At 40.9% G+C, this 27,944-nt stretch overlaps 2 protein-coding genes across 6 annotated transcripts; one reads left to right on the forward strand and one right to left on the reverse strand.

The window, feature by feature from the left end:
• Window positions 1-733: 733 nt before the first annotated feature.
• Window positions 734-15,832, forward strand: FBXL3 (F-box and leucine rich repeat protein 3). 4 transcript variants are annotated; one of them, XM_051780487.1, is made up of 5 exons: window positions 735-947; window positions 5,508-5,871; window positions 7,908-8,030; window positions 11,179-11,350; window positions 13,447-15,832. In XM_051780487.1, exons 2-5 carry the CDS (start codon window positions 5,509-5,511, stop codon window positions 14,088-14,090), a joined length of 1,302 nt encoding a protein of 433 aa, XP_051636447.1. In that variant the 5' UTR covers window positions 735-947; window position 5,508; the 3' UTR covers window positions 14,091-15,832. The 4 variants fall into 4 exon arrangements, with proteins under 4 accessions (XP_051636449.1, XP_051636447.1, XP_051636448.1 ...); XM_051780488.1 differs by lacking the exon at window positions 735-947 and adding an exon at window positions 1,139-1,648; XM_051780490.1 differs by lacking the exon at window positions 735-947 and adding an exon at window positions 3,740-4,028.
• CLN5 (CLN5 intracellular trafficking protein) lies at window positions 15,825-27,879 on the reverse strand. Of its 2 annotated transcripts, none has more exons than XM_051780510.1 (4): window positions 27,668-27,879; window positions 25,666-25,831; window positions 23,526-23,751; window positions 15,825-20,977 (listed from the first exon to the last, which is right to left on the reverse strand). In XM_051780510.1, the coding sequence occupies exons 1-4, from the start codon at window positions 27,796-27,798 to the stop codon at window positions 20,466-20,468; spliced, it is 1,035 nt and encodes a 344-aa protein (XP_051636470.1). In that variant the 5' UTR covers window positions 27,799-27,879; the 3' UTR covers window positions 15,825-20,465. The 2 variants fall into 2 exon arrangements, with proteins under 2 accessions (XP_051636470.1, XP_051636471.1); XM_051780511.1 differs by lacking the exon at window positions 27,668-27,879 and adding an exon at window positions 27,409-27,642.
• Window positions 27,880-27,944: the final 65 nt, after the last annotated feature.

Consider the following 27,944-nt stretch of genomic DNA (forward strand, 5'->3'; position numbering starts at 1 on the left):
CTCCAGGAAGCATTCATGGTTTGCTTTCTCCATTACATCTATTCCTAAGGCTGGCCTGGCACGGGGCTTTCAAATCACAGAGATAATTCGCTGTACCAGTGAACACCTGGCTCTATTGCTGGTGCTATCCAGTGTGCCCAGGTGGCCAAGAATGCCAAGTCTGACAAGGAGCAGCTGAGGGAACTGAGGTTCTTTAGTCTGGAGAAGCAGAGGCTCAGGAGTGACTTTCAACTACCTGAAAAGAGGTTGTAGCCTGGTGGGGATCGGCCTCTTCTCCTAAGTAACAAGTGACAGGACCAGAGGACGTAGCCTCAAGCTGCGCCGGGGGAGGTTTAGGTTGGACACAAGAAGGAATTTCTTCCCAGAAGGGGTGATGAGATATTGTAATGGACTGCCCAGGAAGCTGATGGAGTCACCGTCCCTACAGGTGACTGGACATGGCACTGAGTGCCGTGGTCTAGTGACATGGTGGTGTTTAGTCATAGGTTGGACTCGATGATCTCTGAGGTCTTTTCCAACCCAACTGATTCTGTGATTTCCCGCGGTACCCCTCTATACTTCCCTCCTCCCTTCCTGCCGGAGGCAGGCGGAGCTCAGCCGTGGCGGGAGGAGGGCAGGGGGCTGGAGGAGGAGCCGCCGCTGTCCCTCACCGGGAGGCGCCGCGGCGGCGGCGGGGCGGGAGAGCAGGGGCGGGGCTGCGCCGCCTCACCGCCCGCCCGCCGCCATTTTGGCTGCTCCGCGTCGCTTCCGCCGCTGGGAAGTAAACAGAGAGGGAGGCAGGGAAGGAGCGAGAAGGAACGACGCGGGCGGGACGGGACGGACCGGACAGCCGGGCGGAGGAGGCGGCGCTGGGGTCGACTTCGGCGGAGAGAGCTGATGTGGCCGGAGCGGAGGCGCCAGCGCGGCCCGAGCCCCGGTTAATGCGAAGCGCAGCAGGGAGCCGCCAGGTGAAGGGACGGGAAAGGGGCGGCAGCGGCGGCGCAGCGGGACCTTCCTCAGGGTGCCAGACCTGGGGAGCGGGGCCCGAGCCGCGGGGCCGGCAGAAGTCGGGGGCTGTGGGAGCCCCGCGGCGCCGCGCCCCGGGCCGGGGCCGGGCCGGAAGGAGCCGACCCTGGGGAGATCCTGCGCCAGGAGTGGCGGGAGAGCCTTAAATCTTAGTCCGCCGTGTTTGTGGGGGTTCGCTGCCTCGCAACCTGCCTGTGGTAGCTGAGATAAATTGTGAAACCTCCCGTTGTGTGCAGCGGGTTGTTCGCGGCGATCGGGGTTGGGTTCGTGTCCGGGCCCCCAGTGTGAGCCCGTGCCCCCCTTTAGCGCGTCCCTGCTGTTCCCAGAACAGCCTTTCTGTAAGGGGAGAGCACTGAGCTCACTGGGCTGGCTCCTGGGCAAGCGTTATCAGGAGGGCGTAAACGGCTCTGCACAGTCGTTTGTTTTGTTTGTTTTTGTTGTTTTGTTTTTTTTTTTTTCTTTTTTTAAACTGCCGTTGTATTCTGGCTGCACCTTACTCGGCAATAAAAACAATGTTGAGCACGTGCTTTGCTCCTCCTCCTCGGCGGCTGAACTGTGTGATTAGGGTTGGACGTGACTTCTGCAAACAAGATAGTGTGGGTTGCGCCCGGGTGCGGAGTTCAGAAACAAGTCGGTAAAATAGGTGGGGAAACTCACTTGGAAAGTCTTAAGGAGTCAGGCATCGGGATTTCACCCATCTCTCTGCCCTGGTAGAGTTGGGTATTTTTGTTGGTTTGGGGTTCTTTGTTACCATCCTGGCTTTTCTGTCAAGATCATAGAATCTGAGAATCATCTGGGTTGGAAGGGACCTCCGAGATCATCAAGTCCAACCCTTGATCCAACACTGCCGTGGTTACTAGACCATGGCACTAAGTGCCACATCCAGTCTCATCTTAAAAACCTCCAGGGACGGAGAATCCACCACTTCCCAGGGCAACCCATTCCAATGCCTAATTACCCTTTCTGTAAAGAATTTCTTCCTAATATCCAACCTAAACCTCCCCTGGCACAGCTTAAGACCATGCCCTCTTGTCTTGCTGATAGTTGCCTGGGAGAAGAGACCAACCCCCACCTGGCTACAACCTCCTTTCAGGTAGTTGTAGAGTGATGAGGTCTCCCCTGAGCCACCTCTTCTCCAGGCTGATCTTAGATTCTAAAGCAAAGTTGATTATAGCAGCAACTTGGAAAAACTGGTCAGTGATATGTGTGTCCTGAGTATGCCAGGGAGAGTTAAAAGCAAGATTAATGGTTCAGGCGTTGGTAAGAAGTGATAAATAATCATCCTTTGAAAAATAGGTTGTACCTATACGGTACAATGCTAGCATGGAATTTTGCATCCATGTGTTCCTCATTGAAAAATTGGGCTGGGATTCAAAATGGTTTGATTTTTAGACTATCAGATACATTAAGAAAGGTGATCTGAACCATGTGTGCCTGTTCCTAGGCAGTATTCCTAAGCCTGTTCCATATTAAATATGCAGAAAGGTTTACTTTCTTAAGTGACCTTATTTTTTTAATAAGCATCTTCTTGGATGGCGCTGCAGACTTCTATAGGCAAATCTGCATTCTTTGAATTTTGTATTTGTTTTATTATTATGCATGTTAAGAGGCTGAAAGCAGTTACATTTTTTAAAAAGTATTCCAGTACTTTAAGTTCTGAAACAAGGTACCAAAAGTTAGATGACAAATCAGTCATGCAGTTCTTAAAATCATATTTTTTAGTCTTGAGCTTAGACATTTTTTTCTCTTTGGAAAAAGTTCCAACAAGAAAATATTTTTGAAAAGTTATGCTTATTTCTCTTTTTAATTACAAGAGCATCCAAGACGTCAGTAACAAAAAAGTCTGGAATTGTTTTTTTCCTATCCCCTGCTTTTCAAGCCATGGCACTTAGAACATGTAACATCTTATTTTCTTGGAAGAATGTGACCTGAAATTCATCATCAGTGTAGCTCTAGTGATGGTTTTATTATCCCTTTTTTTTTTTTAAATTAGCTATTGATAAAAACATGGGACAATTCCCCACAACTTCCAGGAGTGGGTTTTGATCTGTAACCAGCATATATTTATCTACTTAGAACTCATCCCAATTAGCTCAGAGGTGCAGACTGAGTTGTCTGTTGATGACCTGGTCCCCTCCTATCAGCACATCTCAGAGGCCTTTTTTCCAGTTTTGTCAGTGGCAGCTCACTCCTGGTCTTTTCTAAAAGGGAGAGAAAAAGTAAAGAAAAAACTCCCCCTACCTTAATGCAGTGATAAAAGTAGTGTACCTAACCAGAAAATTTATGCACATGTATTACCTTACTAGCAGAAGATGAGACAGGATCTCTCTGTAAGGAAGACTCGGAGAGCCAAGTCTTAACAGTACCTTGTGTAGCTTTTTCCAGATTAATAGGAGATGGCTTTGGATAGACTTAGACATCAAACACACTGTCCTAAATTTGGCAAGGGAATAGGTAAATGCTTATTATAACCTAGTTGTTTGGAATATCTGTTTAGCCTAAAATTTAAAGGAATGTTGCATTTCAAACTTTCTTATTATAAATATTATTCTTGTCCTGTAGTGAGTAAACTGGCTTATTATAAATATTATTTTTGTCCTGTGGTGAGTAGTTATCTCAAATAGAAACATGACAGGCTTGTAGTGGATTTGCTAATTAATTCTTGATTAGTTATAAATTTAATTCAGATTTCATAGTTGCAAAATCCAGTTTCTTTGTATTTTTGTTAATTGCAGATGGTTCTGAGTCACTGTTCAGTTTTCTTGCTTTTCTTCTGTTATTGGATCAGTAGCAGAACTCTCTTGGGCAGAAAGCTTGTTCTGGTACACGAGTCATGTTTTGCATAGTCTCATAGTAGGGAGCTGTGAATAACAGTAAATAGTTGTCAGGAAGCAAGTAGACATTTTTGCCCACTACTGTTTTCATCTTTTGTTTGCCCCCAGTTGCTACTGGGATTAAAAAATGAAGCTGGAAAAAAATCGAGACAAATTTAGTTCATCAGTCTTTCGTGACAGCATGCTCAGGTTTGCTTGCATCATCTTATCAGTGGCTTCACACCTTAAGTGATAGCTCGCTTCTGTCATGTGAGTAGCTAGGATTAAAGTCTTTTAAAGATAGGTAAGGAGGTGCTGGCTTTGAGAAAATAATCTGTATGCATTGGATTATAAGCAGTATAATTTTTAAGTTGCACTCAGTTTTAAGAAGTACTTCCAAACTTTTAGTTACCAGCAGTACATAGCAGGGAAACTTAACTTTCCAGATCCCAGAAGGATTGGGCATATGATAGTCTCATACATGTGATGGTACTTGAATGTAAACAGGAATGATTTCACTGTGTATGAAGTCTGTGTTTATCTTGTAGAAATCAGGAAGATTAGGGGTACTTATACATGTCAAGCCCATCCCATCTCTGGATTCTCTCATCTTTTTGAAGATTGGAATTGAGCATATTGTAGTTTAGTGTGAGGTCTTATTCATAGCTCTTCAGGACGTGATCTGCATCCTACTGAGGCTTTTAAAAATCAGATGCTAAGTTCAGTTGTAAGATGGCATGTACAAAAGAACACATTTTGAACAAAACCCAATGCTAGATTTATTTCAGATGTGTGTAGTGGTAGGGGGTTTTCTCTATAATAATGTAACATAAGGTAGAACTTTAGTTTGTTACATCATTATTGAAAAAGTATATGCTGTGGAGAGTGAGATAACCTTTTGCCTCAGGCTTGCTGAATTTGATATAATTTTGCAGAAAGTTTTCTGACCCTTCTGTAAAACTTTTTTGTGGGTTGAAACTTCCAGGCTGTTACTGGAAATCTTTCATAATCCCTATTTCCTAGTTAGTTGAAAAAATGAAAGCACACCAGTGTTCTTGATGAAATATGTTTTCAAGGATACTGATTTAAAACAGATGCCTATTGAATTAATGTCATTTAAATAAATAAATACATTTTAAAAAGAAAATGTCTGAGGGGAAAAAAATATTTGGTCAGATACAACAACATCTGCAGTATGCAGTGCCTGCAAGCCTGCATACAGTCTTTATTTACTTCCTTACCTAATTTTTTCTTCCACAGTTTCAAGTGTTGTTCCTAATGAATAGGACTGGGGCAGCAATATGAATGTCAGTGTTCAAAAAATTGTTTAGAGAATTATCTTTGGATTTAGTAGAACAGTAGAGCGATAATCAACAAAACAGTAAAACAAATTAGGTTCAAAATGTTCTCGAGCACAAAAATAAACCACTGAGAGTGAATATTATAAATGGGTTGGCACTGTTAATGATTAAAGGAGTAATATTAAACATATCACTTTAGATGATAATATTGTTTCTAGAGTACTAGTTCGGTTTCATTGTTACTTGGATTTTTTCCCTTTTTATATGACAGGGGAAAAAAAACCTGCAAAAGTGTCGTTGCAAAAAACATCCTTTTTCACCTTCATAGTTTTCTATTAATATTGTTCTCAGCTCTGTTCTCAGAATTTTTTTTTTATTATTTCTGTAGAATGAAACGAGGAAGGAAAACTAATGAGGCCAACAACAGTTCATTGGGAGAGACGACTGAGAAGGAAACCAAGAGACACAAGGTTACAGAGAAGAAAACCATCGTTGTGCAGAGTCCTGACTGGGCCAACCTGCTTCAAGACGTTATCCTGCAGGTGTTTCAGTACTTGCCCCTTCTGGATCGTGCTCACGCATCCCAGGTCTGCCGAAGCTGGAACCAGGTGTTTCATATGCCAGATCTCTGGAGGTGTTTTGAGTTTGAACTGAATCAACCAGCTACGTCGAACTTGAGGACTACACATCCTGAACTAATCAAGCAAATAATAAAAAGGCATTCCAATCACCTGCAGTATGTAAGCTTCAAGGTAGTGTATTTTATAGGCTTTTTAAAAACCATTTCTATTTTAGAAGAAATACAGCATTGTAGTAAATGGCCTTGTTTTGCAGCTTAATATACTGAAGAAATGGGTTCTCTAAATAGACATGTAGACGTGGAGGTTACCTGCTAATTAATTTGTCTCTTTTAGGTGTATTTTCAGGACCAAAACTTGGAATAAATCCTGAACATACCTTTTCACTGCCTTAATTCTGTTAGATGGAAATTTCTTTGTTTGGTAGTGTGGTATTTTTGATTTTTATTTTTTTTTCCCATTTTTCTTGTAGCAGCTTAGCTGCTTAAAATTCTGCCTCAGTGAGTGGACAGAAGTACTTCGGTTCTGATACAATTGTATGTTTGGGTTCCTGCCTCAGAATTAAGTTTGATCAAGATGCATAAATTGAGCATTTCCCCATTTCACATCCTGTAGGGAGTTGGATCTAGTATTCATGGTAAGAAAACATCTAATATGCAGAGAGTGACTTCAGTACTATTAGTCAGCAACGGGTAGTTTTAATATTAAATTGTATGGGATTGTCTACTCAGCACAACTGTGTTTCAGTTAACTGAAAAAGTACATGGAATTTGCACAGGATGGTGTGTGTACTGATTGTGCCTGGCTGAGAAGTACCATTTGGTGAGAATTGGTTCTGTTAACACCATGGAATTGTTTTCAGCAGATGAAAACCTTTAGTGGTAGCTTACCTATCACTGTGTTTTGGAAGGGTGCTGTGAAACTCGTGGCAGTGTATGCGTCAGCTGTGTGAGAAGTTTGGAAAGGAAATGACTTCTGCAGCAGAACAAACATACTGGTTTATGAGATCAGGCAGTTCTAATGTAGGAATCATCAGCATGTGGGTATCCGAGGCACCTCTGCCTGATCACATGTGTTGCTACTGCTTGATTCCAGTACCAGATACAAGCTGTTATTGCAAGGTTTGCCGGGCTTTTATCAGCGTCCAAATAAAGAAAACTTACAGCTGTAGTGGAATGACCTTCTGGTGTCTTTTCTGCTGTCTGCATTTCTTTACACTAAGTCATTTTGAAGAATTTCAGATGCCCTTCTTTGGCAGGGCAATACTCGCATCATTTCTTGAAATTGTTGCTTCAGTTGTCCTTCAGTGTTGCAGAATACACAAGGTACACTGACTGACTTACTCTGTAAAGACTGAAAACATGAGGGGTGTCTTTTGTAGGCAAGCAAGATTGGATTGTTGACAATGGAGGTTTTTCAGTGTGTGTTTGAGCAGAAAATGAACATTCATTGGATTTACATCTATTGCTGACAAGGTAGTGTGGCTCATGGTAGGCTTAAATTTGATCCTGTGATCAAGCTTTATACTGTTCTATAGGTTTGCAAAGCCTACTGTGTGTAAGGGGTTATTCAGAAAGCATGTCTGAGTGTCAGGGGAAATCTACTGGAGACACAAGAAGTGACTGGGTTGTATAGCAAACTGACTAATGAAGGGTTTGGGGGTTTTGTTTTTGTGGTGGTTTTTTTTTTTAGTTTTGGGTTTTTTGGTTTGTTTGGGGTTTTTTTTGGTTGATTATTCATTGCATATCTGTTGTGGTATTAACAATGAAGGGCCAGTTATATAGGTTCATATGATGCACCTAACTCTTCAGCAACTCAATATTATGAACTCAGTCACTGTAAAAAGAAGCAGTGTTTGCACCCAGTAAAGGATTTATAGAATTCCTTCATTTTAGTAAGGCTCTGGACCCAAATGAACCTCCACTTCCTTATTATTTAATGTGGATTGAGTATCTTGAAACAAACTGTGTAGTTGACCCCTCACCATGCTATATTTTACCAAAATGTTTAGTAGAGTAGTAAATTTTTAGCAAATTATCTTGGATTTTTTGTATATACTTTTTGGAAAAAAAAGAATGATGTTGATGGATTCTCAGTGAGGTGTTTTGTGAGGGTTTTTTTACATCACATTTCAGAAGGTAAAATGAAATAAAAAGTTAGAAGATGTTTGATGCAGTGCTTTCTGAACGTGCAATCCATTTTGTTTTAAGGTGGACAGTAGCAAGGAATCTGCAGAAGCAGCTTGTGATATTTTATCCCAGCTTGTGAATTGCTCTCTGAAAACACTTGGGCTAATTTCAACTGCCCGGCCAAGCTTCATGGATTTACCAAAGGTATTTTAATATGAATATTTTTCTATTGCAGAGCATTGCAGTGTTTCATACAGTACTTCTATAACTTATGAAAAGTTCTATCATAGGAATATGGATCTTTGGTAAAGAAAACTTTATTACTGGGCTCTATTAAAGGGAGCAACTGAGATGTACTGCAAGGATATCTAAAGTTCCACTTATTCTCTGAATCATGTGAGATCTTAGGCCTGACCTTGTTCTTTCAAGTCCTCCTGTCTTTTGACCCCAATGTAGAACTGAACAGTGTGGTGCATGTCAAGAGGCTAGATGCTTCAGGTCTGTGTAATTGTGCTGTGGGGGATGTTTAGGACACAGTGATAATCAAATGAGGGGTAGAGTTTTATTCCTGCGGACTTGCCATAGGGCTTGTATGATCAGTGATCTTTTGAAAACAACGTGGTCGTGATTTTCAATATGTCATGTCATGCAGTCAAGCATCAGCTTCTTAGGTGAAGTGCAATGTATTTCTGAAATTTTCAGTCAAATTTTTACCTTGCAAGTTTACCAAAAATCAGATATTGTTAGAAGGCATCTGATCTACAAGATAACAAAACTCTTATACATGCTCCTAAAGAATTCCTGCTAGTGAGGTGTACTATTGCTAAGGAGCAGGAGAGTGATTGTGAAGGGCCAGACACAACTAGACTATTAGCTATATCCTAGTGATGTCATTGCTGGTGACGGCACAAGGACAAGGAGGAACTATAGACAGCCAAGGGAAAGGAAGTAGGCTATAGTGCTTAAGCAAGGTTACCTCTACAGAAGGATTATCAATTACTGTCCTTACCAGTGGTCACAGCCACATCATGTAGTTCTCTTGAATATGTATTTTTAATCCTTGATTTTTTTCAAAGAGGCTTTCCAGGTATTTAACTAGTTTTGGTATGATTTTTTCCTTTTTTGATGTGCTTTGAATTGTGATGACAAGAAAACCTGAATGTAGTGAAAACAATCCACATTCTCAGTGTGTTAAGAATACTTTGTCCTTTCAGCTCTTGCTTATTTTTTTCTTTCTTAATCTGAATGTTGTTGTAGCTCTCTTATTTAGCTGTCTTTGGAGGGATATGTTATGGTCCTATTCTTCTTGCTGAGTAATTATTTGTAGTTATTCATGCTATGGTCTTAGCTTCAAGGCTTCTAAAATACAGGCTTCCTGGTTTTGTTCCCAATAGGTTTACACATGGTCTTTAAAAAATATATTCAGAATGAGCCAAAATTAGCTCTGGGCATAATTTACCTTTTGATGTTTACTTCTCAAATAATGCTGTCACTGGCATATGGGACCAGCAGTGATTTTAAAATTTTCCTGGACCATTAAATGAAACTAAAGAATTGAATTGGACCATGGCTAAATTCTTGAGGGAAGCCTTTAGTAACGGGCCCATTAGATGAGAAGCACGCAAAGATGAACGGATTTGAGAAATGGGTAATATCATACAGTGGTTTGGGGGTTTTTTATGGTGTGTTTTTTAAAAATTATTTTTATCAGACTGGATAGGAGGTCTGAACTACTTTGCATTATCCTTATCAGTGCTCTTCTGTTTTCAAGTAACAACATGACATCGGGCAAATGTTTGTAAATCATTTTTAGCATGGTGTTGCTAGTCTTTTCACTAAGTGCATTCTACATAAATCTTTTAAAGAATCATATTGTAGGCTACATATGTGGCAGTATTGAAAAGATGGGCTTTTACATGTTGGAATATTGCCTGTTTTCTGTTAGCTCTTCAAACTAGAAGTTTCGAGTTACTTGTTTTTACAAACATGGTTAACTTTCTTTGCCTTTTTATTTAACAGACTTCTTAGGGAAGGGAATTAATTTCTAAATATAGAGAATAAAAACACAGTGCTAATGCTTTCAGAATACAGAGTGGAAATGTTATTAAATTATTATTAAATATTAATATATAATTAAAACATGAACATATTTTATAATATAAATTATATTAAAGCACCTTTTCTTCTGTACGTAACGTATGTAATCAGCATATCGCCAGTAGAATTGGAGCAATCCCTAAAGCCAAAGTGCCTAAAGATTCTGAGTTGAACTTGTTTCCATTTGTATGAACAGACTCTGAAAGTTTGTGTTAGCATGAAAATATTAATTCCTTTTCTAAATCTATTTGTGTGTGAGTTTTATCAAAATTCACAAACATATCAGGTAAGAATGAACGAATACTGTTGCCAGGCCTTCTCTCATATAATTGTATTTAGGACTTGCACATGAGGCTCAGAGTGAAACAGTATTGAAATCAAAGTAGCAGGTCATCTTATGGAAACTTAATGTAGGACAAGGAGAAAATACCTTTTTTAAGTCTTCTGTTCACTCAGTCTTGTAAGAAATCATGAAGATAAGCTAATTATTCACTTCCTGCATATCACAAGTGGTTTCTACAAGCACTGCTGTATCTGCTCCTTAGTCTGTTTCCCAAGTTAAAGGTGCCTTGGGCTCTGTCTTTACTGATAGGTTTCAGTGGTTATGTAAAAATGCTGAGGAGCAACTTTGAGCACTGGACCTACATTATCTATGCTGCTTAATTGGTAATTAATTGGTCACTTGCTCCTTGGCTCGGTTTGGACCACTCCAGTGAGCAGTTTTCCAGGATAAATCCATTCAAAACCTAAATCCTCTAGGTGGGTGGTAGGCAGGCAGTAGTATCATTTGCTTCAAATACAACATTACAGGGTTGCCACTCCTGACCTGATTTGCATCTCACCAATGCAGTACAACTTGCCATGTGGGAATTCCTCTTCTAGAAGATGCTCTGTTTAGAGTGTGACTTGCAAATTATTCTCAAAACTAGGGCTTCTGGGCTTTCCCTTTGCTCATGGTCTTTCTCTAGATTTAGATTTGTGCAGTGAATTGTCCAGGGTCAGGTTCTGGATTTGCATTTAATGTTAGACATTCTGATTTGCCCAATACATAGACTAATAGCAAAAAGTTATTACACTTCCTCTACTAAAAAATGTCAGATTTAGTATTAATTTTAGTTATGCAATATCAAAAGAATGCTTTTTTGGCAAATGCTGTCAATAAGTACAAGAAAACTAAGATTGCAGTGTACAGTATAAATCCACTGAGATTTTTACTTGAGATTCTGCTTCATTTACACTTTCTTTTTTTTTCCAGTCTCACTTTATTTCTGCACTGACAGTGGTGTTTGTAAACTCCAAATCCCTCTCTTCACTCAAGATTGATGATACACCAGTAGATGATCCATCTCTCAAAGTGCTCGTGGCTAATAATAGTGACACACTCAAACTGTTGAAAATGAGCAGTTGTCCTCATGTTTCTCCAGCTGGTAAGCTGCTGTGGTTCTGTGGGATCGTTCTGGGTTTTTTTGTTGTTGTTCCTTGGGGTTTTTTTTATGATGCATGCATTAAATTCTGTCTGAATTTAATGGGGCGGGAGGATGTGTGGTATTTACAGCACCTGTCACTGAAGAAGGTTCTTTCAACTGGAGGTCAGGCCATCTATCCTGCCACTTGCAGAGTGACTACTGAGCTAATAGTGCAGGTCTGTTGTGGGCAAACAACTAATCTCATGTGGAACTTAAAGAGTATGTATTGGCTTAATAGTGCACTACTTTTGCAATGACTAAGTAGTCATTGCAGTATAGTCAAGCTTTTTGGAATGCGACTTCCTTTTCCACATTTTATTATGTGTGGGTTTTGAGTGTTGCCATATCATGGATTATGAAGATGCTGCTTTAGTCATTCTGAAGGAAAGCAGTTTGATCTCTTGCTGGAGAATAAGTACAGACAGCATCAACACAGTGGAGATGAGACTGAGCTCTGCAGAACTTCTGCCATTACCAAAGCATTAACACTCTGTGTCAGCAGCAAAAATGAAGTCTGCTTGTAGCAGAACGAAATGACTAAAGATTGCATAAACCTTCGGCAAATGTTAATTCTATGAACTTCAGCAATGCACAGCAAGTTTAAAATTTATTCACAGCCTGTCAGCTTAACACTTAGAGTTTTTCACTGAGAAATGGAAGAGGAATTGTAAATGAGATGCTGGCAACTTAGTTTGATTCCTCTTCTGAGGATGAGTGGAAACTACTATAGTAATCATAACTTTCTTCATGCAAATATATTGCAGTTGGAAGTGTTAGGTATATTATGTGTAAAATTCACCAGCAGGATTCCTAATATGTGGGGAAAACTGTACTATAGAAGAGGGTGTGTTATTGTAGTGATAACAAACAAAACAGACTTAAAACCTTTTGCAGGTGTAGCTCTCAGACAAAACCTGAAAAAAAGTCCTGAAAGTGCAGGTTTGTTATGCAGCAGTTTGGTCCAGCAAAGTGTTCACTGGCACATTAACTGTAATGTCATTTTGTCCAAAGCTTTGTAATCATGGATAGGGGATTGCTTAAATTGGCTTTTCTGACTTAAAATTGTTTCTTGAGAATCTTTGTGTCTGAGAAGTATCTGAGCCATAATATGTCTGTCAGGAGGAATGTTAAATGCTATGTTCTCAGCCCCTCTATTAATGGAAAGGCCATATCCCACATTTCACAGGTTTCTGGGTCACATGAAATGCAGAGGACTGGATGCTTTTTTTTAGTGCTTTTTATTTTTTTTCAGTACTGTTACCAGTATGGTACCATCACTTCTATGTACAAATAGGATAAGTGGAAACCTTAGACTGAACTGAAATCTTTTTGTTAATTTGTTTTTGTCTTCTGTGAGCAGCAGGTCATATTAATTCATTAAAGGGAGAGTCTGGAAATTGCTGTTCTAGAAATTACTGCTCACAATTTTTAGTGTTTTGCCGCCTTTTTTTGCTGTAGCTTTTCCAGATTTAAATATTTATGCTTTGTTAGAAAGAACAAATACTGACTGCAGCAGCTTCTGTATTTAATTAAAATCTAGCATTGATTTTACGTTTGCTTTCTGCAGGCGACAAACTTTTTTTCACAGTTGCTTTGCTGGCCACAGAGGAGACAGCAGTTCTTACAGCACAGGCTAGGGGAATAATTTTATCATGAGTTACAAAAATGTTACAAAAATGAAGTTTTTGTAAGACCACAAATATGTGGTCTTACAGCAGGGCAGAACAGTCAGAATATGCTATCTTTATATTTGTCCCTTCTGTTTATATATTTGTTAACTTCTTTGTTTCCCGAGCAAAATAGCGATGTAGTTGCATTGTGCATGTCTGTCTTGAACTGTGTAGGTGCAAAGAGGTCACAAGGTCGTGCTTGTGAAAAAGATTAATTTTCACACTGTCCAGTATGATTTTGTTTTGATGTTAGGTCTTGGTTACATGTTAAAATAGGTGGTCTTTGCACTCCCCTGACATACATAAACAAATGCACTCCTATGTTTCTTGTTCAGTTATTAGTACATTTATCTGAGCAACCCCTCTCATAATGTTCTGTTCTGCCAGGTATCCTTTGCGTGGCTGACCAGTGCCATGGCTTACGTGAGTTGGCCCTGAACTACCACCTGCTGAGTGATGAGCTGCTGCTTGCTTTGTCTTCTGAAAAACACGTCAGGTTAGAACACTTGCGCATTGACGTTGTCAGTGAAAACCCTGGGCAGACTCAGTTCCACACGATCCAGAAGAGCAGCTGGGATGCTTTCATCAAGCATTCTCCTAAAGTAAATTTAGTAATGTACTTTTTCCTGTACGAGGAAGAGTTTGACCCGTTCTTTCGTTACGAAATACCTGTCACTCACCTTTACTTCGGAAGATCAGTAAGCAAAGACGTACTTGGCCGCGTTGGAATGACGTGTCCTCGGCTGGTTGAACTGGTGGTATGTGCCAATGGATTGCGGCCGCTGGATGAGGAGCTGATCTGTATTGCCGAGCGGTGCAAGTACCTGTCGGCGGTTGGCCTAGGAGAATGTGAAGTCTCTTGCAGTGCCTTTGTTGAATTTGTGAAGATGTGTGGCGGTCGTCTCTCTCAGCTTTCTATCATGGAGGAAGTTTTGATTCCTGATCAGAAATACAACTTAGAGCAGATTCATTGGGAAGTTTCAAAGCATCTCGGTAGAGTGTGGTTCCCAGACATGATGCCCACATGGTAAAGTCCTTAAGAGACTCCAGGGCAGATGGAATAGCACCTTAAACCCAAGCTTACCATACTGCAATAAAAGCTTATTTAATAATATAGATTTTACTGCAAGTTAATTCATTGTTTGATTAGAAAATTAATTTTTCTTTTAAAAAATTATTTTTGAACTCCAGATCCAAAAATAGAATTCACAGTTCCAAAACCTGTTTTCATCGAAACAAAAGTGAGGTTTGTTTTAGATTTGATCTTTTTCATTTAAAGTGATCTCAAATGTTTTTGGAAATAAAACAAAAGTATCTAAAATATTGAAATACCTGCAAAATACCAGTTTTAATATGCTGTCCTTCTTTGATTTAGATAGTAGTATCGAATGCAACCAGATTTGATCTTAAAAAACCAAAACAAAACTCCAACTAAATGGCATGCTTTTGTTGCAGACTGTAGCATTTCTAATCTAGTCACCTAGATGACACGATGAAGTTTATAAGTGTTTAGTAGCCTGTGAAATATACACGTTGTTATATAAAAATCATAAAAGGCAAGAGAAATACAGTAATAACAGTTTAGACAACTCAAATAGTAAGTTTGCTACCTTATTCAAACAGTAGTGTGAGCTACCAAAAGCAGTGTGGGGTTTTTCCCCCCCCCCTACGCATTTTAATGTAGTTTGCTTATGGAGTCTCAGATCTGCATCTAAACCTGTTTTAAGGTACTTTATGTCTAGCTCAGGAAGCGAAAGCATTCTGGGGGAAAATGTAGATACATTGTATTTAAAAATAAATTGTAGTTAATGAGCTTTTCTTGCACATTAACCAGCTTGGCAGCATACAGTGAGATGGAATAATGTACAGTTTTTGAAATGAACCCAGCAATGTTATTCTCATGACATGGGTGTGAATAAGGTGAGATAAGAAAGGTAAAATTTGAATGGTGACCAAGAACCTTTTCACAAAATCTTAGACCTTTTGGCTGCTTTCAGTTTGAGAGAAATGACATTGTAACAGTTGCTTAAGCTGTATAAACTAACTGTATACTGTAAATCTGTTTCAGAAATGTTTATGTACAAAGTGGATGTTTGATAGATAATCATTTTGTATACCTTTAATTCAGCTAGTTCTGTCAGTTCATAATATTTAAAAACCCAAAAGGAGTAAACTTGGTGAAGTAGAGCGATAGGCAAAAATTTGTTTTGAACATTTGATAAATCAGTTTTATTAAAGGAAATTTTTAGTCTGTAAGTGGTGTAGGCAAGACATTGCCTGTGATCTGGATGTGGCTTGTGACTTCATTTCTTGCTGCCAACAGTTATGTTATTTTCTCTTTGACGTTCCTGATTGGTAACACTAAAGTGTTGACTTGACAGCTGCATGTCTGGCAGGTGTGGTCAGCCATCAGCAAGGCAGAGCTGCTCGGGCTGCAGGCTGGGCTGAACTCTCGCTTGAGCTGTACAGCTCCTTCTGGTAGTAAGTAGATTTCCTTCATTTCTGATTTCAGTAATGTTTAACCAGATGTATAGCTCAGTGTAATACACTTATGAGTGTATTTAAGTTCATAACTATATTTTGAGCAAGCAATGCTCAGCGGACTGGACATCTTTATAGAGGAGTTAGATGTTTCTGTAGAGCTTTGATTTAAAAATTGCATTTTATGAAATACGCGGGTTTTGTATTAGAATTTGTTAAATTAATGTAATACTATAATTTGCTTTTATTTGTATAAAAGGTGTCAATATATTTAGTCCATAAAAGTAAAAGAGCTCCATGTTTTTTGTAACCTGACTCTCAGAACTGCCTGTATTATAAGGTGGAGTAACACTTGCAATCTGGGGAAGAGGACAGGTTTTCACTACATTAAAATGAGGCAATCCCACTAATAACACAGCCAAAACCTCTTTGGACCTTGACTACAGAGGTCCCGATACTCGCAAGGTAAGTTGCCAACATGCTGGTAGCAGGAATAACTGAAAGGAAAGGTACAACCTAAATACCACATACAACTTCTAGAATTCGTGTATTTGCAATCCAGCATTCTGCTGCTCACAGAGAGACCTGTGGTCAGACCCTGACATGTGTTTGGTTGTAACAGAACTCCTTCACCGGTAAGGTAACTGACTTGTTCTGAGAAGCCTCTGTTTTGCTGCACACACTTCAAAAAGTCCTTCCTGGATGCAACACAGTATTGTAACGGTTATCAATATGTTCAAGGATAAGAAAATAACTTGAAAGCAGTTGTTCCCTTCTGCTGAAGGTCAACAATTTTTATACACCAAACCAATTACAGCATCCTTAGCTCAGACAGTCCAGCTGTAATACTTAGGCAAGAGAGTTGCTATGATGCTCTTTTTTAGCAAATTTTTTACATTTTATTTTGTCTTCTACACATTGGAACAAATGAATAATGAATACATAAAAATCATGGCATAAGTAGTAATGACTACCACAGACTCATGAAATTCACTAGAAACATGAACAGGGGTGTCACAGCTGCATCATTTTTCCCTGACTTCACCTTTTATTTCTTGTTTTCGGAAGAACCCAATCCAGTGTTGGCCCGGTTGTTCAGTCTTGGGTAGGAGTTGTTAATGCGTGCAGTGACAAATCTTACCTCTGAACACAAGGGCCTACAAGTTACGATACTGAAGGCGGCAGCTCTCCTTATCCAGAACATCTGTGAATGGGTTTGTGAGGGGGAAAGCAGAAACCATTTGTACCAGCAATTTTCATTGCACGGCCCTTTGGGGAGCAGGAGCTGCACACTCAGTCCTTGAGGTGTGACCAGCCAGGATCTGCCTCACTTGGGAACTCTCCTGGAATGAAGTGTGGGTTACAGCCCCACAGCTCAGTGGTGTAACAATTAAGCAGTTTTGCACAAGACCAGTGTGCAGACCTGGAAATTGTTGTATTGCAGAATTACTGCGTATTTGTACCCTTAACTGCAGCTTGCAAACAGCAGGGAGCAGAAACAAACACAGTCTAAAGTGATGAACAAGTCCTGTATTCAAAGCGTGAGTAAAGACTCGACGACACAGCCACTGGAGAAAGTAGGTGCTTATCCTTGAGCCTGGCAGTAAGGACAGTCCCCTGGTTCCTACTGTTGGGCAAGTGCTGTGAGTACCACCTGGCTGTGAGTGAGATGCCAGGTGTGATCCTACTATTTCTGCTCCTCTGTGTGACTTTCAGGAGGAGGCTGTCCATCTCAGATGCTTGAGGTCAATAGGTGGTTTTCAGTGGCAAACTATAACAGATCATCAGGTGCAAAGAAGCCGTTTGTGACATCTAACACTTGCTTTTTAAGTGACAGAAGTGTAATCTTTATGGACCTATTCTAGGCTTGTCTAAACTTTGCAGAAGTAGGCTATTCATCAGCTCTGTGTTATTCTGGATCTAATTCTGAAGGCCTAACTCAAGGATTCTGGATTCTGCCTACAAAAGAGCACTGCACTCAACAACTTCAGCTAATTCCAGTGCAATTAATTGTTCAACAACTGCACCTCTTCCAGGACTGCAGTTTGTGCTGGTGGAGTTTATTCCCACCCAGCTGTGCATTCAGTCTGAACAATTAACTTTCACAAACCCTCCCCAGTTGAGAGGCTCACTCGCTCTCCAATTGTGTGCCCAGCAGGAATAAATACTGACCTCAGAAGGAACTCAGGTATGTTAAATAAAGGGCAACTCCTACACTGATAATTAGTACCTTTAAACTGAGGGTAGAATTCAAAGTGTGAAACAGACTTGGAATACACACGTGGCTGTGTGGAAGAATCCCCAAGTGATTGGCAGTGTGATCTATTGCTGAATGGACCCAGATTTCGCCTCAAACAGCTGCTTCTTGCTGCTTCTACCACCAAGGGATGCAGTATCCTTGACAAATAACTGTCCTGTTGTCTTCATCTTTGTTGCCAGAAATTTACTGTCCTCTAACTTGCAACTAATACATGCTAGGATGTAACTTTCTCTTGAATCAACTCCTGGAACCACTACTACCTATTACCAGAGTAGAAAGGCAGGAGTAAAACATGCTAAATTAGGCAGTTTGTACAGATGAAATAGAAAAAGTGAGAAGGGCTGATATTGAAGTACAAAAAGCTCAGGATATTATACACTTGTACTGACAGAACCATGAAGTTACATTTGACCACACACACGAAAAATTATTACATCTTTCACACAAACTATTTTTTATCAAGTTCCTTAAGAATGAGGTTTTTACCTCTGCAACCAGTCAGCTCTGTTAAGTTGTCTTAAGCTCTCTATTGCTGGTTCACAAATACCCGTCTTTTTGAGTGTTAGAAGCTGGATGATTCAGCTACCATTAGTTGTGTATTTCAGAATTCAGTGTTTCCAGTTCTGTAAGGCTCTTGTATGCATCACAAAATACTCCAGCTACTAGGGGAAAAGAATTACTTTGGTGTGTAGGCTCCTTAGGTTCTGAGTAGAGACACAGAAGTACTGTTCAGTGAATGAACAGCACTGTCAGGCTGCTATGAGGGAGCATGACGTACCCTGCCATAGCATCTACTTCAGCCTCCCAAAGTTCTCCAGCTTTTTAGCAAATACTAGAGAAGAAGCTTTTGGGACTTTTACTGGCTTGGTTCTGTGATTCAATTTCCCCCTCACAGCTTCAGACACTGGTTTTTGAGGTTGTGGCTTTTCCCGGGGAAGACAAATGTACGTTCAACAACATTGAGGGTCTCAAAGTCACAGAAATGAGTCATCAACAAGAATCTTAACTTCTGTAGACAGGCTTGCTGCACCCTTTTTAATTTTCCTAGTGCCTCTTGGATTACCTTCTGGTGGTGCTGTGTGGTGCTTGGTTGCTGGCTGGGGTGAAACCATGACAGTAATCTAAAGAATCCAAAGCTCAGTTCAGCCATGAGGGCTTGTGACTTTAGCTAAAAAGAGCAAAGTCTTTCCATCTGAGGCAGAAAATGAAGTTTCACCTACCAGTGGAAGTAATTAGCAGCTTTTCCATGCACAGAGCTGTTCTCATCCTCTCATTACTCTCACACAAGCTCTCATGCTCATCCCCTTACACGATGATGTAATTCAACTGATCAATTTTAGTGACTTTCTAAATACAAGGTTAATTTTCTGCCATTCTTATGATTTGAATCAAATCACTGTGTACACCCCTCTTTGGCTGCAGCAGGCTATTAGCTTGGCTCAAGCCAAATGAAACTGCAGAGTTGGGTTTCTGTGTTCCTGCTTGGCCATGAGACAGCAATAACCTCTGTAGGAGGGCTATTCATTCTGCAGCTAGTTTAAAAAAAATACAAGTGAGCTGCCTACACTTGGAGATGATTACATTGCTGCAGGTGTATTTTTTGTGTGCAGGCACCTCAGTGGTTTCCAGAAAGCCAGTGTTTCCTTGGCTTTGGTCACTTGAGTTTAAAGGGAACAAACTAGTTGCTAAGCTGCTCTAGGCTGAACCTGGAACAGGACTCAAGGATTGTGCAGCTGGCACAGCACCACTACTGCAAGCATCAGTGCCAGCAAGAGCTGCAGTGTCCTTTTATGGGTAATTCTGGGACAAGCACAGATTTTTAACTCCAATGTTAACACCCTACAAGCTGTCATTGCTTCTTTCGTATTAAGGGTTCTATGCTTTTTAAAGAAATTTGAAAGGAACATTCCCATGAGTTCTATGACACTGACCTAACTGAAGCCTCAAGTAGACTTTAAGGCAGGAAACTGCTAGAACACTGCAGTTATGCATCAAAGTTGGCATCAAAAGAGGCACTTTTGTTTTCCTCTGTGCTACAGAACACACAAAGCTAAAGAAGATCCATCTGTATTGTGTTTACAGTATAGGTGAATGAAGCAAAGTGGTTAAAAGATACCACCCATGCCATCTTCTAGTAGATTCACTGCCCCTTCCCCCACTGCCACTGAACACTGGAGAACAGTTTATGGGTCCCAGTTTACAAACCAAAGAACTACAGAACTACCAATCTAAGGCACATGTTGAAGGAACTGAACACATGAAGACACTCAGGTTTTTTAGCTCCAAGACATAGATAAGCCGATTTAGTCCTTGTAATGCTGTGTCCCACCTCTGTAGGTGGTCAGGTGCTACCTGCTATGGCATGGCCATGCATGTGGAGACCAGAGCAGGCTGCTGCCTCCCCACTCCCCCTTTGGCACTGCCAAGCTCAGCCAAAGGAGCCTCAGCACGTGGCCATGGTTACACAGAAGTGAAGTCATAGATGCTGAAGCTTTCATGTGTTATACAGGTAATAACAAAAAAAAATGCATATTCTTTCATGGTGTCTGGCAAAGCCTTCCCAACACAACTTTTACAGTTAGCACTGAAACGTATGACCCTTTAGCACCATCACGGTAATGCTCCAAATCTGACATAAGGGCAAGTTTGGTTCTTCAGTAAGCAGCTATACACCAAAGGACTCTTTGCTTCCAACAGGTAAAGGGACCTCTTCATAAATTATTTTGAGATAAGGAAACTTCATAGGTAAAAACCAGTATTCCAAGTTGTAGAAGAGGTAAAACTGATGATTCAAGATGACACGATCAATTATTCTTACAAGATCCACAAAAAATTCTCTGACTGACTGATGAGGTTTAAATGGACTGTAAAAGTCTCTTATAGCTGCTGCCAATGTCTTGTTTCCTAGTGGTCCAAAAATAGATGTTTCATTTCCCAAATAAATAGGTTCTCCACTGAATAAAATTATGCTTGTATAGTTTGTTTGTATCTTCTTAAATACAGCTCCTAAGTCAGCCAGCTTTTGGTAGGTTCTCAGTATAAACTTCGAGCACTCATAAGAGTCAAACCATACTGTTGATTGTTTGTCAGGACTTGCCTGAACTGTCCAGGTCTCGTAGTAAATACCAGTCTCATTGTCATATTTTACCCACTGTGCCATTTCATTAAACATGTTTCCTGTAAGAGATGAAAATAAGTATTACAGAGACAAGGTAACAAACACATGACTCAGAATACTTTTCAAGGTTCACCTCCCTCCCCTGCAAAAGTTTACCTACAACATTACCTAACCATACATGGGCACAAGGCTTAGGTTGGAGAGAGAAGTGATACCCCACTGAATAAACCACATTTACATGCAAGTTATTTAAAACTAATTCCTTCTTCTGACCCTCTTCCTCCTACTATGGCAGAACATCCAAACATCAGAGAACCATGACACTTCTCATTTTCCTTTATCCGTGCAGACAAACAGGGCAGGTAGTAAAATATACAAGACATGCTGACAAAGCACTCACCAGAGCAACAGGTATTTCTGCACTTCAAGTTTTAACCAAATTCAGCAATTCAGGGCAGAAATTTTCATGTCTCTTCACAAAAGAAACCTTAGACTGAAACACCCTGCTGTTTTAGCAGCTCCTCAGCCAGCAAAGCTGAACTGAGCCAAATGATGAGTGGGATGTGAAGACCAGTAAACTTAAAGACCTTGAAGATTATTTTTTTATTTAGAATATGGGTTTGGAGTATTTAGGTGATGGTGATTTCACAACTGGAATGATGAAGACATCCCTAACTCAGCTTGTCTCGCTGCTAGCTACTACCTCTGAGTAACTAAAGCTCTGGACATTTGCCTCCCAGGCTACCCCATTATAACTGCTCTTCACTCCCCACTTGAGAGCTTTCGGACTTCATGGTAAACGTAACAATCACTGCTTAGTGGAAGGATTAGGTACTTTATTTTTTAATTGCCTGTGACTTGGTTTAATAGAACAGCAAGTCATTAAATCTGTATCAAGAATGGTACTTATACACTGTAGATGGGTTTGAAGTTTCCCCTTATCTTCTCTAATTCCTACCCCATTAGCTTCCTACTGCATATTCTGTAAGGCATGTTATTGAAAAGGATTAGTTTCTCCTAACAAGACTGAGATGGACATAATATGAAGTTCTGGCCTTAACATCGCAAATTAACCAGAAGTGTTACAGGTTAATGCATGGCTGCATTGACAGTATGTTGGAAGATACCTAGACAATCAAAAATCAGAGTTTGTCCTGTCCTATTTCCACAGAAGAAACATACTCCTACATTAACATTAACCTTTCTGATGGGCTTTAAAAGGAAATGAGATGGCTTCACTGTGGTGTCTGACGATGATGACCAACAGCCCTTTAGAATCTCACAAAGTCTAAGAGGATCCAGCCATTTCATACATTAAAGCTCTATCCCATGAGATGGGATGCTTTTTGCTTGCTCTCTGAAGGAAGCAAGTTCAGCTCGTGATGCTGTTCCTCTGTGCTTGCATCCCCTCACCCTCTTCCACAGTAACATTCAGATTCCTAGTCAAATCTAGACAATTCAAAGCCCTCTGATATACTACTTCCCTAAAAGTTTCTTGGAAATGAGAAGTGAGAGAAACAAGGAAGTAACAGTGCCTCCACAAGGAACCAGCATAACCTCACCTTTCTTGGGCATCAAATAATCCACTCAGGCAGGAAGCATTAAAAGTTCTAGAACCATATGAAAATATTTAACTTGGTGTTCATAAAAAAGAATCCAATTGCATCAGGCATCAAAGACTTCAGTCATGAACCACAAACTCACAGGAAAGCAGCTCTGCTTTACTTCACTGCTGAAAGAACTGCCTAGAATTTCTTAAGAGACTGGACAGATTACCTAGAGACTGAGGCCAGCAACGTTGCTAAAAGTGGAAGTGGGCACACATAAAGCACCACATCACACTAACTGTAAGCTGACTCTCCACTGTGCCTTGTACACTACATTAACTTCGGAGAGTAAGTGGTTTTAGTCACAAAAAATGCAACTCTCCAAGTCCTCAATGAACTTCTTTTCTAAGACATTAATTCTATTAGTAGACCAATCAATTAGATTTATTAAATGACCATTTCACTTTAGGATTGCAATGTTCAGTATGTACCAGGAAGCTATTCTGGAGATCATCCGTGTATTTACAGGTGTAAGTCGTAGGTTTGTTCTACAATGTATGACAGAGACCTATTACTGGGGACATTTGCACAGTTTTTATGACAGACAATGGGGAGATGGAAATAGAGACTAATATTTTTTTTATCTTTGAGATTGTTTCTAAATATGCCTTATTTGTTTGCTCAGTAATGAACATATTTTCAAGTTTTTCTATCTCAGCATTCATCTGCCACTTCACAGTACAAGCTTTTGTTTTGGTGAAGCCATGTGAAGAGTCCATAATGGCTCTGTATAAGCTGTTTTGCTATTTTTACATTCAAGAGACTCAAGTGTTTTGGTACAGCAATACCACATGACTCTCATTTAACAACTCTTCAGTGTGTTGTTCAAAAGGCAGCAGCCTCATGCCACTTTCTGCATTAAAGAGAGTGTTTGAAATTAGCATCAGTGACTAACACTGCAAATAACCTACAGAACATAAATTAAAAGATACTGCTTTACATAAAGACAAGGCTGACTCTGTATTTTGTATTAACATTATCCAAAGCATCTCAAATCTACCTGATATTGTAGTCACAAGAACTAAAGTTCCATTTTCCTTCCAGTGTGCATCATCTATTCCTTCATAAAAGCAGGCAGCTCCCTGGTTACACCAGAACGGTGCATCTATGCCAGGCCGCAGATGTGGAAACGTGCAGTTCCCAAGTTGGAAGAGCTCATACCACTCCATTGTGTAGTTTTTGCCCGTTAGAGAGCTCCTGAAACCCACAGCATCATGCATAATTTTCTGTGAAAAGATAAAAAACAAACAATTAAAACCCAAAACTTTAACATTATAACAACTTCAGCTTGGTCTGTACAGAAGATAAGATGTTGGGAGCTGTTCTGTAACAGGGTGAGAGGAGGGGAAGGAGTTTCTGTAACATTGGATTCAGTCGCACTGATGCACAACACACTAGATTGAATCACACTCATACTTTTATCATGCTGTCTCAGAGCTTATCTACCCATCCATCATAAATTCTGTTACTTAGAGGCAGATTCTCAGTGGGAGCTCACCATCAAAACTCAAGCTGACTTTTGAATCCTTAACCTCTGTATTAGGGAGGGTTCGGACCATACTGAATCTTGAAAACCACAACACCGTTGAAAGCTCAACAAAAACCAATATTTATTACCAAGAAGTGGCCAACAAAACGAACAAACCCAAAAGGGAGGAAGGAGGAGAGAAGTAAGCCCCCAGCACGACCTCCCCAGTCACCCAGCTATTGCCTATAAAGTTATCTTACCAACCTAGCATGCCTATAATTACCCATAGCAGAAGCTGCATCCTTGGAGAGTCAGTAAGTTCACAAACTGGCAGGTGTCCCTGCCAAAAGGCAACGTTGTCCTTGGTGTGAAGCCAGCTCCCCTCCAAGAAAGCACTATCTGCTTTTATACAATTAACTGAGTGACCTCAACCTAGGCAGGAGTGGTCATCACTGCCCAGCCAGAGGCTCTTCATCCCACCCCTTAGTTATGTAAGTGCATCTCTTCTGTGCATGCGTGGCTTTCCCTGTGCCTGCGTACTGCACTCGGGGGTCTTTTCCAAATGAGTCTGGAGGCGCTACTTCATCATTATAGTCTTCACTTTCTCCTTCAAGTGACCTTGGAGGACAATTAGCCAATCACAGAACACCAATTAAAACAGTTTATACAAGAAGCTCCCTCTCCAAGGACGAGGTACCTGTTTATCAGTACTTGTTTTCTCAAAACTTGGCAGGGAAAGAACAAAACTTTTACAGTTGTCTGGGCCAAACACAGACCAAAAGTATCAGCATAAATTCACCCTGATACAAACCTCATAGGGGCATCAGAGTAATAAAGAGCAGAACCAAGTTACCAAAAACAGATCTTGGTAATGAAAGCCATAAAAGGAATGAGGTAAATATTTCTTTTAAAAGCTGTATAGTAAAAACATACATTCGACCTTAATTAACAACTGAAGCAACAATATTTGAATCTATTTCCATTTTTGACTCAGTGTGCTTGGTTTTGATGCTGCTATATCATGTTCACTGAAATTTCTTTATTCATTAGGAATCATTCTTTGAAGTTTAAATTTGCTACTGCTATAGCTATAAGTATTACTAAAGTTGAGATTCTTTCATATTTGCATGACTCCATGAATGGAGACTTCAATTCCATACTGGTCATTACATTCAAGAAAGAACTGTAAAAGCAACCAGCTCCTCACGATCTACCATTCTGACCAGGTAGCTGTCCTCTCCTGAAAGGTATCAACGTTCAAGCAAATACAAGTTTTTAACAATAAAAAAGTTAACGCACTAAGGAACTACTTCATCTGATATAAGAAGATAAATAAAAGTATCTTCTTGATCCAGTGCTAGCACAGAAGAAAAGATACCCCAAACATAATGGTGTGTGTATACAAAACACTCTCAATATGCAGCTATATGGGGGAACACATTCAAACTCACCAACAGTGCTGTTTGTGCTCTTTTCTTTAGCTGAACTAAATTCTGTAAGTTTTATTTGAAACTTAGTGCTCTTTGAGTATCCTTCCTACAGCTAGGCTAGCTTGTGTGCTCTAACACCCTTCTATACAAGCATATCCCAACCTTACAGCTCCCATTCTTGACAACTGCTGTTGAATTCAGCTGAATTTGCCACTATAACTTTGTTAAAAATATCACCTTACCAAGTGTCCTAGTAGGTCTCCATATTTGAATTCCCATACTGGAGCCTGTAATCGATACACTTCAATGACATCCTCTTCTTTCATAACTGGAATGGCAGAGCCAGTGGGACAGAAGGTGTAACGAGCTTGGCAGTAAGGATCAGTTTTTGGACGGTAATCAAAGCGCCTGTGTTGAAAAGGAGAAGCACACAGAATGATAAACACAGTTTTGCAGCTGGAGGAACTCTCATGCCTTCCTAAGGGCCCAAGTGGGAGAGCTTAAGCGTCCGGCCACCCCCAAAGACTGATTCTGCGATCCAGGCACTGCAACGCTTGGAGTACACAAGTCTGAAAGGCTGCTGAGGTGCACACCTGCAGAAACAGGACCTCAGATTTAAGGCTCAGGAATGCAAGTCATGTTGTTCACAGTACTGATTAATGATTAATGAAGGAGTGCAAATGATACAGATTACAAAGCGTGACATACTCACAAAATCAGACAGACACAGATGCTGGATAAAGGATAGTTTGAAATCTGTTTCAAAAACATTCTTCTAACAGTTTGTCTATCAGGGATTGACCAGTTTGTTCTTCCTCTTCTATTGTAAAAGGTCCTCAGATGAAGTTATTTTTACTCTAGAATATTGCCAATATCAGAAAAAAATTTCATTGCTCTATGCTAATTTAGATAAAGAGGTCTAAGAACCTAGCTAGGATCACTGTTTCCATTTCATTTCTATTAAACCTCAAAAACCAAAGACCGAATCTGCTTACTTATGATACTCTACACAAACATCAAAGAACCTTTCTCACAAGTCTTCCTTTTCCAATTTCCTTCAGTCACTCACTGTATTTCACTTAAAACAAGGCATACACAGCTTGTCCAGATCTTGTAAAGTTTGCCTGAGAGTCTAACATACTCAGTTGCCTAGGGCTACTGAATGGCATAAATACCCCAGCCATGAGATGACTCAAGGACACAGGACTTCCTGAACCATAAGAAGGTCAGCAGCACTGAGACAGTGCTGCTTTTCCCTTTGGACTTCTTCTCCAAGCTTGCTGGGAACTTCAGCATGTCTGCCTTTGTTTTGTCTGGGGGAGGGAGGGGGGGCAAGAAAAAAAAATCCTAAAGAGTATGGCTGGAAAAAGAACACAAGGAAAACAAAGACTTATGCCAACCACACATTTAAGTCCTGTTTCTAGACTGCACTCTACATTTTCAACTTCCCCTCACTGCACCTTGCATGTGACAAGAAGTTACCATGTTAAGAAGCATTAAAATCTCACATTTCTGAGCACTTCACACCAACAGGCTTGTACTACAATTTTGACCATCCCAAGACCCAGCCTTGCAACTCGTGAACTTACTTGAAAATCCGAACAACTCGTGACTGCAAGATCAGCTCCTTCAGCCATCACCTGATGCAAACTTAAGAGCTAGGAATTACGCAACAGGCTTTCAAACTTTCAGATGTGCATTAGACAGCAGTTAAAACCTCCTTTTAATACAGCAAACCCGCATAAAATACACATAGCAAGCGTAGCCCTCCTCCTGAAGGGGTTCATTTCTTCAGCACAGCCAAAGCTGTCACTATTTTCGCCAGTAAAACGCCACAGCGCTCTCCTGCTGTCTCCAACACCACTAGGACTTCTCCTGGAGCTCAGGCAGCTTTGGAGAAGCGAACGGGATTTTGTACCATTGCATTCACCACGGGCAGAAGTATGACGCAGACTTAATTTTTTAAAAAATAAAATAAGCCGTACCCCCATTTCCTCATCGCAACTTTTCTGCGGGAATTAAAGGCGTTTAAAGGGCGGGCAGTCATTCCCGGGGAGCAATCCCTCTCCAGGCAGAGGCAGTAAGCGCAGCCTTCGGCCTGGCATGAGACTTAGCGACCTAAACACACCACATACCGTACAAATGACCAACGCCCCGTCATTACAAAGGGGATGATTTCACGGCCTTTTTAGCCTAATAAACAGAACAAACGCAGCGCTGGCGGGCCCTGCCCGCGTCACTCACCTGTAGGGCACCGGCCAGCGCCGCCGCGGGGCGCGGAGCCCGCCCGAGACGCGGGGCCCCCACGCCGCCAAGAGCGGCAGCAGGAGCGGCAGCAGGAGCGGCAGGAGCCGGGAGCAGCGCGCGGCGCCCATGGCGGAGCCGGGCCCGGAGCTGCGGGGAAGCCGCCGCGCCGCGGGAGGCCGGGCGGGGAGAGACCGCCCCCGCGCCCGCCCCCGGCCCGGGGAAGCCGGAGGTGCCCGCCGAGGGCAGGGCCTACCGGCAGGGTGCTGAGCCAACC

The sequence above is a fragment of the Manacus candei genome, unplaced genomic scaffold (assembly GCF_025592945.1).
Source record: "Manacus candei isolate 608988 ecotype Guabito, Panama unplaced genomic scaffold, ASM2559294v1 h1tg000014l, whole genome shotgun sequence".
Taxonomy (NCBI): Eukaryota; Metazoa; Chordata; class Aves; order Passeriformes; family Pipridae; genus Manacus; species Manacus candei.

Excerpts from the sequence above, each read along its gene's own strand:
- FBXL3 (XM_051780490.1), top strand. The coding sequence starts at position 3,967 with ATGAAGCTGGAAAAAAATCGAGACAAATTTAGTTCATCAGTCTTTCGT. Across the intron at positions 4,029-5,507 it reads TTTCGTGACAGCATGCTCAG|AATGAAACGAGGAAGGAAAA; the intron begins GTTTGCTTGCAT and ends TTATTTCTGTAG. Across the intron at positions 11,351-13,446 it reads TCCTCATGTTTCTCCAGCTG|GTATCCTTTGCGTGGCTGAC; the intron begins GTAAGCTGCTGT and ends CTGTTCTGCCAG.
- CLN5 (XM_051780510.1), bottom strand. The coding sequence starts at position 27,798 with ATGGGCGCCGCGCGCTGCTCCCGGCTCCTGCCGCTCCTGCTGCCGCTC. Across the intron at positions 23,752-25,665 it reads GAGACCTACTAGGACACTTG|AAAATTATGCATGATGCTGT; the intron begins GTAAGGTGATAT and ends ATCTTTTCACAG. Across the intron at positions 20,978-23,525 it reads TCTTGTGACTACAATATCAG|GAAACATGTTTAATGAAATG; the intron begins GTAGATTTGAGA and ends CATCTCTTACAG.